Below are 12,468 nucleotides of genomic sequence, written 5' to 3' on the forward strand. Positions count from 1 at the left end.
TATTATTATTATTATTGTTGTTGTCTGCTTAGGAGGTTGTTGTGTCCTAGCATATGTGCTGCTTCTTTTAGTTTTCGTATTTTCCAGTGGTGAAAAATACCTTATGAATGAGAACCCAGGTTTGAAATTTCCCCAAGACACCTGAAGAAGGCTGGAGGGTATATCAGGTGAAATGTTGTGTTAACAACAAACAAATATCCAGATGATGATGATGACAGTTCTATATTTAAGAGATGAGGAATTATTTATATAGAACTGTCATCATCATCGTCATTTAATGTCTGTCTTTCATGCTGGCATGGGTGAGATGGTTTGACTGGAGCTAGCAAGCTGGAGAACAGCACCAAGCTCCACCTGTCTGTTTTGGTTTGGTTTCTATGGCTGGAGGCCATTCCTAATGCCAGCCACTTAATAGAGTGCGCTGGATGGTTTTTATGTGGCACCAGCACAGAAAAGAGGCTATTAAAATGATGATGATAATGATGAGAGAGAGGAAAGAAATAAAAGGGAATGAAAGAGTATAAAGAAATTAGAGAAAGAGAAAGTGAAAATAGACACGGCACCGCTCTCTTTCGGTGACGCCGCGTCGCCTGTGGCGGAACGGGAAGCGACGACTAGCCCATCCGCCGCACAGGCGGCGACGCGAGGTCAGCGGCGTAACCTGACCGGGTCCTCGGCTGCGAAGACGAGGCCGGGGGTCGGAGGCGAGAAAATGTGGAAACGAAAAGGGGTTCGATTGCGAGAGGACGAACCTACGAGCGTTGAAAGGCGGGCAGACGCGGGCGTCGAGGGAACGCTGCTGTGTCTGAAAGACGGACGGTGTGGCAGCGGCGGCAGAGATTCGAGGACGCGCCAGCCGTGTAGAGTCGACCTTGCACCGGCAATAGGGGAGCTAACCGTTGGCAGAAAGGAGCGACAACATCCCTTCCAGGCGGTCACCTATGCCGTTCGGCCACGACCCTACATAAAGAACGGTTGTGTGGCGGACGAAGGCAGGCAAACGCGTGCGTCAAAAGGGGCGGGAGAACGCAGTAGCGTCTGAAAGGCGATGAAGGCGGGCAAACGCGTGCGTCAAAAGGGGCGGGAGAACGCAGTATAAAGAAATTAGAGAAAGAGAAAGTGAAAGTAGTTGTACACAATGAAGTAAATCTCTTGAAGCTAAAGAAATTTAAGAAGAGAAAGGATACAGGAAATAGATTATAACATCACGAAGAATTTCGAGTAAGAATGGGAGAATTGTTAGCAACACACCTGTTTTTCAATTAAAGCATTAAAGTTGATGCCCTTAAAGAAGGGTAAATTCTGAAGAGAAAATAAATCTGTAAGTCGTCGGTTGTGGCATTTGGTCAGCAACTACAAAACAAAAATTTACAATAATAAAGTTCAATATCTTTAATTTGTCTGGGTTCGGAAGGATTAACAAATTATATTTAGAGTTTTATCTTTTTTATCTTGTTTCAGTTCCAGCTGGGGCACCACCTTGAAGGATTCTAGTTGAATGAATCAACTCCAGTCCTTTTTTTGTTAAGCTTGGTATTTATTCTATCAGTCTCTTTTGCTAAGCTGCTAAGTTATGAGGATGTGAATATACCAACACTGGCTGTCAAGTGGTGGCTGGGTACAAACACAGACACAAAGACATGCACATCAATATATTACACACACACACACACACACATATATATATATATTATATCTTCCATGCCAGTGGCACGTAAAAAGCACCATCCGATCGTGGCTGTTGCCAGCCTCGCCTGGCCCCCATGCCGGTGTCATGTAAAAAGCACCACCCGACCATGTCCGTTGCCAGCGTCGCCCTGACTGGCCTCCATGCCGGTGAACGTAAAAAGCACCACCCGACCGTGTCCGTTGCCAGCGCCGCCCTGACTGGCCTCCGTGCCGGTGGCACGTAAAAGGCACCATCTGATCGTGGCCGTTGCCAGCCTCGACGGGTCCCCATGCCGATGGCACGTAAAAAGCATCATCCGACCATGTCCATTGCTAGTGCCGCCCCGACTGGCCTCCGTGCCGGTGGCACATAAAAAGCACCATCTGTCCGTGTCCGTTTGCCAGCCCCGTCTGGCACCTGTACGGGTGGCATGTAAAAAGCACCCACTACACTCACTGAGTGGTTGGCGTTAGGAAGGGCATCCAGCTGTAGAAACACTGCCAGATCAGACTGGGCCTGGTGCAGCCTCCTGGCTTCCCGAACCCCAGTTGAACCGTCCAACCCATGCTAGCATGGAAAGCGGATGCTAAATCATGATAATAATATATATATATATTTAATAAAAATAAGCAACAAGAATATCTTCGGTAATTTGGTACGATCGTTTCACACTTCATCATTTTATTAAACATTGTAAGTATTATAATGTTGTAATACTTATAATGTTTAACAAAATGATGTAGTGTGAAACGATCGTACCAAATTACCGAAGTTATTCTTGTTGCTTATTTCGATTATAATCACCCCATGGATTTATATGGATAACACCATACAAAATTCTGGTGCATCTAGCTTAAGTACCATATTCATTTGAATCTAAATTTTGATGAACTTATATCATCATCATCATCATCATCATCATCGTATAGCGTCTGTTTTCCATACTAGCATGGGTTGGACGGTTCTACTGGGGTCTGTGAAGCCAGAAGGCTTCATCAGGCCCAGTCAAATCTGGCAGTGTTTCTACGGCTGGATGCCCTTCCTAACGCCAACCACTCCGTGAGTGTAGTGGGTGCTTTTTACGTGCCACCCACACAGGTGCCAGACAGAGCTGACGAACGGATGGTGCTTTTCATGTGCCACCGGCACGAGGGCCAGACGAGGCTGGCAACGGACACAAATGGATGGTGCTTTTTACGTGCCACCGGCACGAGGCCAGTCAGGGCGGCTCTGGCAACGGTCGCACATATACACTACAGGCTTCTTCCAGTTTCCATCTACCAAATCCACTCATAAGTCTTTGGTTAGCCGGAGGTTATAGCAGAAGACACTTGAGATACATATTGTGTTGTGCATAAATAATTTATTAATAAATCACTATTCTAACATTTTATATGCAAATTATATATAGGTGCAGGCGTTACTGTGGTAAGAAGCCTGCGTCACAACCACATGGTTCTGGGTTTGGTCCCACTGTGTGGCAGCTTGAGCAAGTGCCTTCTGTTATAGCCCCAGGTTGACCAAAGCCTGTCAACATATATATATATATATATATCTTTGGTGTTAGGAAGGGTATCCAGCTGTAGAAACACTGCCAGATCAGACTGGGCCTGGTGCAGCCTTCTGGCTTCCCAGACCCCAGTCAAACCGTCCAACCCATGCTAGCACGGAAAACGGACGCTAAATGATGATGATGATGATGATGATGATGATATATATATATATATTATATATATATATATATATATATATATATAAAAGTGAGGTTGTGTGGTGTCTGTCTCATACGATTTAGATTCCTTACTCCCACATTTTGCGGTGCAGTTTAACCAAAACTGGGTATCTTATAGTCGTGATTCATATCGAGCCCTTCTGGGTATTAGCGCGCGTCTACGATGAGTCTACGAATTAAAAAAAAAAAATTTACCATCATTTTTTCCAATTTTAAATGCATTTTTGGCATATATAAGGGAAGTAACTCACTAAAAATGTATTATTAAATCTCAGAACGTAAAAAGCAACAGTAACACCCCACTTTGTGGTTAGCCATATTGAGATGGCTATTATACTTCACATCTCTAAAAATGCTTATATAGTTATTTCCCTTACAAACCCAAGCAACGCCGGGCGATACTGCTAGTATCATCATCATCATCATCATCATCGTTTAACGTCCGTTTTCCGCGCTAGCACGGGTTGGACGGTTTGACCGGGGTCTGGGGAGCAGGGACTGCCCCAGGCTCCAGTCTATATATATATATGACGCATAATCACAGGGATGTGAGTTTGTATCTCATGGCTGGCTGGTAACATATCCTTCTGCAATGTATGGATAATTTATCCTGTTCACGCTATTTTATTAGCATTATCACGCGTTTGAGAATAAAAGATTTATTTCTGTATCTTTCAACACATCTCAATACTTCTGATACAAACTTTGTTTATTTTCATTGTATGTTGAATATATATATATATATATACACTCTTTTACTTGTTTCAGTCATTTGACTGTGGCCATGCTGGAGCACCGCCTTTAGTAGAGCAAATCGACCCTAGGACTTATTCTTTGTAAGCCTAGTACTTATTCTATCAGTTTCTTTTGCTGAACCACTAAGTTACAGGGACATAAACACACCAGCATCGGTTGTCAAGCGATGTTGGGAGGAGAAACACAGACACACAAACATATACACACACATACATACATATATATATACACATATATACTTCGGGCTTCTTTTAGTTTCTGTCTACCAAATCCACTCACAAGAATTTGCTCGGCCGGAGGCTATAGTAGAAGGCACTTGCCCAAGGTGTCACGCAGTGGGACTGAACCCGGAACCATGTGGTTGGTAAGCAAGCTACTTACCACACAGCCACTCCTGCGCCTATATATAAATATATATATATATATACATATACACACACACACACACACACACACTACAATACGAAAAAATCCCACATGTAGGTCTAAAAGTGCTTCTATAATCAAACATATTTAAGTTTGGTTTAGTGAATACTTAATATTCGAACTTGTATCAGTTGAAATATTTTTAACATACCCGACTAACAACATGGGCACATTTTTCAGTGATGTATTCTGGGAGTTCATATTCACATTCAAATACATGCTGTGCCATATCAAAATGATTTACTGCTCCATCAATGGGATACTGAAATGAAACAAAGATAAGAGATGAATATTCCATGTCACCCACACCAGCATTTCATGGTACTGTATTAGCAAAAGTAAAATGCAAACGTTTGAAAAATATGAAGGAAAAATATAAAAGACTAGCAATATCGCCCGGCGTTGCTCGGGTTTGTGTCGACCCTTTAGAATTGGAATTTTTGAAAAGTTAAAATTTTGCATTATGTAGCTTGTTATTCTCTTTAACCCTTTATTGTTTAAACCGGCCATATCCGGCCAAAATATTCTACCTATTTTATGTTCAAACTAGTCAGATATGGTCATTCATAGCTACCTTATGGTGTCATTTTAAAAATAAACAATCACATCATTGAAATCTCAAAGCCATGAAATGATGCAAGATTAATTTTACATGGTGTGAATACATAAGCTTTACATTTGACAGAATAATCTGAATGATAAAGGGTTAAGTGAACATTTTTCTGGTTGAAATACACCGAAAAATGGCGACACAGCAGTAAAAAAAAATAGGGATTTTCATAGAAAAAAAGCACCTTTTTGATGTAAATAATTTTTGGTGTTAACATGGTCCGATTTGAGCAAGCCTTCTTCTATCATACTCTCAATTTTGGTCAAGTAGCGCCGAAGGGTCTCGGAGGAGATAGTGCTAGTTGAAGGGTCTCGGAGGAGATAGTGCTAGTTGAAGGCTACCAAACCTGCCATACACAGACAACTTCAGTTTTATATATAGAGAAATTAAGTATAGTGGTATTTTCAATAGCACTTGCATACAAAAGGAGCTTCTGTCAATGTATGTATGTATGCATGTGTATACACACACACACACACCATCATTTAACTTCTGTTTTCTGTGTGGGGCATGGGTTTGACAGGAGATGGCAAGCTGGAGGGCTGCACCAGATTCCAATTGTCTGTTGTGGCGTGGTTTCTACAGTTGGATGCCCTTCCAAATGCCAACCACTTTACAGAGTATACTGGGTACTTTTCATGTGGAGCCAGCACGGGTAACTTTTTTTTACATGGCGCTGACATGGGTGTTTTCTGAGTGGGGCCGGCATAGGTGCTGATTATACAGCATTGGCACGGGTGCCTTTCACGTGGCACCAGCATGGGTGCTTCTCACATGATACCAACACGGGCTTTTTACATGGCACCAGTACCCATGGGGTGGCCAAGTGACTTGGAAGACAAGGATGTCTCACCTGAGAGAGGGAAAGGAACTGAGAGAAGTGTTAGGCAAGAAATTAGAGTCTGACAGAAGATTCTTTGAAGGACAGTCAAGCTGAAGAATATTTTACATATCAAAAATATTTTGACCGGATATCGCCAGTTTAAATACTAAAGAGTTAAAAACTCATAAAGGGCCTTCAGAATAATTAAGAAATTTTAACCTCTAATCACAGCTGACATGTCTCAGGTAAATAAACTGTTTGTAGGAGTTTGTTTTGGTTCTTTTTTTTGCTTTTTTTGTATTTGTTTTTACAGGAAAAGTGAGAAAACAAAACACAAAAACCCACCAAAAACATGCAATTTCATAACTTACCTCCCCAATAAGCATTGTGTACATTAGAACTCCAAGTGACCACCAATCTGCTGTATGGCCATACGGCATAACTGACAACACTTCAGGAGCTAAAAAAAAAAAAAAAATGAAGATAATGAATGAAAATGGCAGTGCCCCAGCATGGCCACAGCTCGTGAGCTGAAACTAGTATCAATCAATCAATGAATGTAACTGTTAATTTTGCAGATGAATATGAATGCTAATTATGCAGTTCTATTCTTTCATTCTTTTACTTGTTTCAGTCATTTGACTGTGGCCATGCTGGAGCACCATCTTTAGTCGAACAAATCAGCCCCAGCACTTATTCTTTGTAACCCTGGTACATATTCTTATCTGTCTCTTTTGCCGAACCACTAAGTTACGGGGACTTGAACACGTCAGCATCGGCTGTCAAGCGATTTTGGGGGGGATAAACACAGACACACACACACATATATACATATACATATATACATGATGGGCTTCTTTCAGTTTCCGTCTACCAAATCCACTCACAAGGCTTTGGTCGGCCTGAGGCTATAATTGAAGAAGCTTGCCCAAGATGCCACGCAGTGGGATTGAACCTGGAACCATGTGGTTGGTAAGCAAGCTACTTACCACACAGCCACTCCTGCGCCTATTAAGTTGAATATAAAAAAAAATAGCTCCTTCTTGAGTCATGTAACCATGGATTTTCTGGCATCTATACCTACTGGGCCACTGGTCTGTTGCAAGAATGTACATTTTTGCCAGCTGAGTGAAGCAGAGCAATATGAAATGAAGTGTTTTGCTCTCTCGTACACAATATATTGCCTGGTCCAGGACTCACTGTCATCATCATTTAACGTCCATCTTCCATGCTGGCATGGGTTGGACCTCGAAACCACTATCTCATGATCACGAGTCCATTACCCTATCCACCAAGCCACTGATCTCCGTGCGTTTGAAGATGACTGCTAATTTTGTAGCTGAACTCTGTTGGGGCAGATGCCTAATGATAAAGCTCAAAATCTCTATAGGGCTCGCACTTTCTATGGTCATTCAAAACCGTCCAAGGGTGGTCGTGCACTTCTTTACATTTCCCCAGTCACCCAGCAAAGCCATTAAAAAAAAAAAATCGATAGGCGCAGGAGTGGCTGTGGTAAGTAGCTTGCTTACCAACCACATGGTTCCGGGTTCAGTCCCACTGTGTGGCACCTTGGGCAAGTGTCTTCTACTATAGCCTCGGGCCGACCAAAGCCTTGTGAGTGGATTTGGTAGACGGAAACTGAAAGAAGCCTGTCGTATATATGTACATATATATGTGTGTGCGTGTATGTGTTTGTCCCCCTAGCATTGCTTGACAACCGATGCTGGTGTGTTTACGTCCCCATTACTTAGCGGTTCGGCAAAAGAGACTGATAGAATAAGTCCCGGGGTCGAGTTGCTCGATTAAAGGCGGTGCTCCAGCATGGCCGCAGTCAAACGACTGAAACAAGTAAAAGAGTAAACCGACCCCTTATGTTTCAGGTAATACAAGGGACGTGACTCACTCCAGCAATTTCAACTAAAGATATTAAAAAAATTGCAAGGGAAATAACTCTTTATATACATATGAACACTATACAAATATTCTTTAAAAAAAAACTTTTCTTTTAATTTTTCTAAATTTAATTATTTAATTGTTACAGTTGAAAAGGTCTCAATGACTGAAACCGGTACTGAAATGTTCTTTATAAAATTATTTTAGCATTTTCTATCCTGACTTGTGTTTTCAGCCTCGGCCGTTGCCAGCCTCTGTGCCGGTGGCACGTAAAAAGCACCATCCGATTGTGGCCGTTGCCAGCCCCGTCTGGCACCTGTGCGGGTGGCACGTAAAAAGCACCCACTATACACTCACGGAGTGGTTGGCGTTAGGTCCTCCTTCTCTGCCCATTCTTCCTAGGAGGGTTGTCAGAGTAGAGTCCTCAGGCACCTCTTCTATGCAAAACAGAAATACTAAATATATTTTTATTAATGACTAACGATTCTGCCAGTCTGCTACCTTATTTATTAATTAATATAATGTTACGACTTACCCATATACTGTAAAGTCCCACATACTGTCCGAGTCTTCTCTCCAATGTGCAGCCATTTAGCTAAGCCGAAGTCAGTGACCTGGATATGACCTGAAATGTTAAAAGCAAAATATTTTAGATTGAAAAGTGTTAACATTGTAAGCGTTCTTTTATTCTTTTTACTTGTTTCAGTCACGTGACTGCGGCCATGCTGGAGCACCGCCTCGAGTCGAACAAATTGACCCCAGGACTTATTCTTTGTAAGTCTAGCACTTACTCTATCAGTCTCTTTTGCCGAACTGCTAGGTTACAGGGACGTAAACACACCAGCATCAGTTGTCAAGCAATGGTGGGAGGACAAACACAAAATATAAACACACACACACACACATATATATATATATATACATACATATACATATATATACATATACACACATATACATACACTCACACACACATATATATATCATCATCATCATCGTTTAACGTCCGTTCTCCATGCTAGCATGGGTTGGACGGTTCGACCGGGGATCTGGGAAGCCAGAAGGCTGCACCAGGCTCCAGTCTTATCTGGCAGTGTTTCTACAGCTGGATGCCCTTCCTAACGCCAACCACTCCGTGAGTGTAGTGGGTGCTTTTTACGTGCCACCTGCACAGGTGCCAGGCGAGGCTGGCAACGGCCACGGTCGGATTGGTGAATTTTATGTGCCACCGGCACGGAAGCCAGACGAGGCGGTGCTGGCATCGGCCACGAGTCGGATGGTGCTTTTTACGTACCACCAAACCAGGGATCCTGGCTGGTTCAATTCGATTTCGATTTCACTTGCCCCAACATGTCTTCGCAAGCAAGGGGGTTGGCATGGGTGCCTGTTGTACGGTCAGATTGGTGTATTTTACGTGCCGCCGGCACGGAAGCCAGTGGAGGCGGCACTGGCATCGGCCACAAGTCGGATAGTGCTTTTTACGTACCACCAGACCAGGGAACCTGGCTGGTTCAATTCGATTTCACTTGCCCCAACATGTCTTCGCAAGCAAGGGGGTTGGCATGGGTGCCTGTCGTACGGTCAGATTGGTGTATTTTACGTACGGGGATGTAAACACTCCAGCATCGGTTGTCAAGTGATGTTGGCGGGACAAACACAGACACACAAACATATACATATATATATACATATACACGACAGGCTTCTTTTAGTTTCCGTCTATCAAATCCACTCACCAGGCTTTGGTCGGCCTGAGGCTATAGTAGAAGACTCTTGCCCAAGGTGCCACGCAGTGGGACTGAACCCAGAACTATGTGGTTCATAAGCAAGCTACTTACCACACAGCCACTCCTACACATGTATATAATAATTCAGAGATATATATCTTGTGGTACTTACCATCATAATCAAAAAGTATATTCTCCATCTACAAATAAGAGAGAAATATATTAAAAATGGATATTTATTAGGAGAAGGTTTACATAATTCATGTTAAGAAACAGTACAGCACTTTTAGAAGAAGGCAGCTCATTGCACCACTGTTCTGAGTTCTAATTATTATGAGATCAATATTTCCTTTTAATTACATCATTATCACCATTTTCATTTAATAGAGTGTGATCGTTACTAGCATTACCTTACTGGCACTTGTGCCAGTGGCATGTGAAAAAACATTCGAGCGATGTTGTTGCCAGTGTCGCCGGACTGGCTCCTGTGCAGGTGGCACGTAAAAAATATCATTTGAGTGTGGCTGTTGTCAGTACCACATGACTGGCCCTCATGCCGGTGGCCCGTAAAAGCACCCACTACACACTCGGAGTGGTTGGCGTCTGCTTTTCATGCTAGCATGGGTTGGACGGTTTGACTGTGGGCTGGCGAACCAGATGGCTGCACCAGTCTCCAGTCTTGATCTGGCAGAGTTTCTACAGCTTGATGCCCTTCCTAACGCCAACCACTCCAAGAGTGTAGTGGGTGCTTTTACGTGCCACCGGCACGGGGGCCAGCCAGGCGGTACTGGCAACAACCTCACTCAAATTTTTTTTACACATGCCAACGGCACAGGTGCCAGTAAGGCGATGCTGGTAATGATCCCGCTCGAATGGTGCCTCCTACATTTGATCGTTACCAGCATGATGTGTTTACATTTCAGTGTCTTCTCAGGAACTGATTGTGGCCTTTCAAAACTCGTGCTTCACTGCTGGGTCATGTGTATCCTTCCGCGGCATAGTACGACTATGCTATACTACCACAATAAAATAGTGCTGACATGCCTCGCTACAAATTCAACACCCTAATCACTAAGCCATGCACCTCCAGCTTCAATTAAGTGGGGGAGTATTATTGAAGGAGGTGGGTTTGTGCGAGGTGACAAGAGGCCAGAGACAGGAACAGGTGTCTTGCTGCAAGGCAATATATAGTTACCCAGTTGGAAAAGAAGAAAGATGGCAGTGAAGATGTTTCAAGATGTACCTTTATGCTACAGGTGGAGGCGCAATGGCCCAGTGGTTAGGGCAGCGGACTCGCGGTCGTAGGATCGCGGTTTCGATTCCCAGACCGAGCGTTGTGAGTGTTTATTGAGCGAAAACACCTATAACTCCACGAGGCTCCGGCAGGGATGGTGGTGATCCCTGCTGTACTCTTTCACCACAACTTTCTCTCACTCTTACTTCCTGTTTCTGTTGCACCTGTATTTCAAAGGGCTGGCCTTGTCACTCTCTGTGTCACACTGAATATCCCCGAGAACTACGTTAAGGGTACACGTGTCTGTGGAGTGCTCAGCCACTTACACATTAATTTTACGAGCAGGCTGTTCCGTTGATTGGATCAACCGGAACCCTTGTCGTCGTAACCGACAGAGTGCTTCCATTATGCTACAGAAAGATAAATTACAAGAAAGAAACTTGCTCTGAAGATTCAGTGACAGAAATCCTAATGTTTTTGTTTTTGTTGGTGAAAAAAAAAAGTGGGGATGGATTTAAAGATTTTCAATTACTTACTTTCATATCTCTATAAATAACTCCAGATTTATGAAGATAACCTAGAATTTAAAAAATATGGAAAAGAAATATGTTTATATAATAAAGATTTTTGACTTTTTGAAATTTTATGGAGTACTAATTTAAAACATAACCCTTTCGTTACTCTCTCTTTTACTTGTTTCAGTCATTTGACTGCGACCATGCTGGAGCACCACCTTTAATCGAGCAACTCGACCGCAAGACTTATTCTTTTGTAAGCCCAGTACTTATTCTATCGGTCTCTTTTGCCGAACCGCTAAGTAACGGGGACATAAACACACCAGCATCGGTTGTCAAGCAATGGTAGGAGGACAAACACAGACACACAAACACACACACGCATATATATATATATATATATATATGACGGGCTTCTTTCAGTTTCCGTCTACCAAATCCACTCACAAGGCTTTGGTCGGCCCGAGGCTAGAGTAGAAGACACTTGCCCAAGGTGCCACGCAGTGGGACTGAACCCGGAACCATGTGGTTGGTAAACAAGCTACTTACCACACAGCCACTCCTGCGCCTATTCTGTGTTACTGTATTTATTTTGAGATTCCCTGTGTTTCTTTCAATTAATTTTAAATATAACAAAGAATTTAGTAAAATAATTTAGTTATCATTAAGCTAGCGTTAGGAACATAAATTGTGTCTAAGGTTTGGTAGAAGATTTTAATTCAAATCTTATGAAAACAAGATATTTATACTCAGAGCCAGACCAGTTTTAGCTGGGTTGGTAACAAAAGGGTTAAAGTTCAATTTTTTTTTTTTTATCATCATCAACATCTGAGAGAGAAGTGATTGTGTATTAGAAATGATCCAGGGTAAAGAGAATCTTTAGTTTGGGATGGATCATCTGACTATATTTATAAGGGCCAAATGGGAAAGGCAGAATTTCAAATGACCTAAAGATCAGAAGACTAAAAGCTTGAAAGCCAGAATACTTACAACATCGAATTTTGAAATATTGTAATCGGAATCGAAATTGAACCAATCCTATGACTGGCACCCAGCAGATGCCAGGACCCCTGGACTGGTGGT

The 12,468-nt window shown here is 42.7% G+C and overlaps 1 protein-coding gene across 1 annotated transcript in view; it reads right to left on the bottom strand.

The window, feature by feature from the left end:
• The window catches only part of LOC115224743 (ribosomal protein S6 kinase-related protein), a 52,530-nt gene that overhangs the window by 13,299 nt on the left and 26,763 nt on the right, over window positions 1-12,468 (bottom strand). Inside the window, exons 7-12 of the mRNA XM_029795634.2 lie at window positions 11,407-11,447; window positions 9,809-9,836; window positions 8,445-8,534; window positions 6,388-6,476; window positions 4,735-4,845; window positions 1,252-1,353 (exon numbers count right to left, since the gene is read on the bottom strand). Of these exons, the coding sequence (XP_029651494.1) occupies window positions 1,252-1,353; window positions 4,735-4,845; window positions 6,388-6,476; window positions 8,445-8,534; window positions 9,809-9,836; window positions 11,407-11,447 (461 nt within the window). The remainder of the gene's footprint in view (window positions 1-1,251; window positions 1,354-4,734; window positions 4,846-6,387; window positions 6,477-8,444; window positions 8,535-9,808; window positions 9,837-11,406; window positions 11,448-12,468) is intronic.

Source organism: Octopus sinensis, linkage group LG26 (genome assembly GCF_006345805.1).
Source record: "Octopus sinensis linkage group LG26, ASM634580v1, whole genome shotgun sequence".
Taxonomy (NCBI): domain Eukaryota; kingdom Metazoa; phylum Mollusca; class Cephalopoda; order Octopoda; family Octopodidae; genus Octopus; species Octopus sinensis.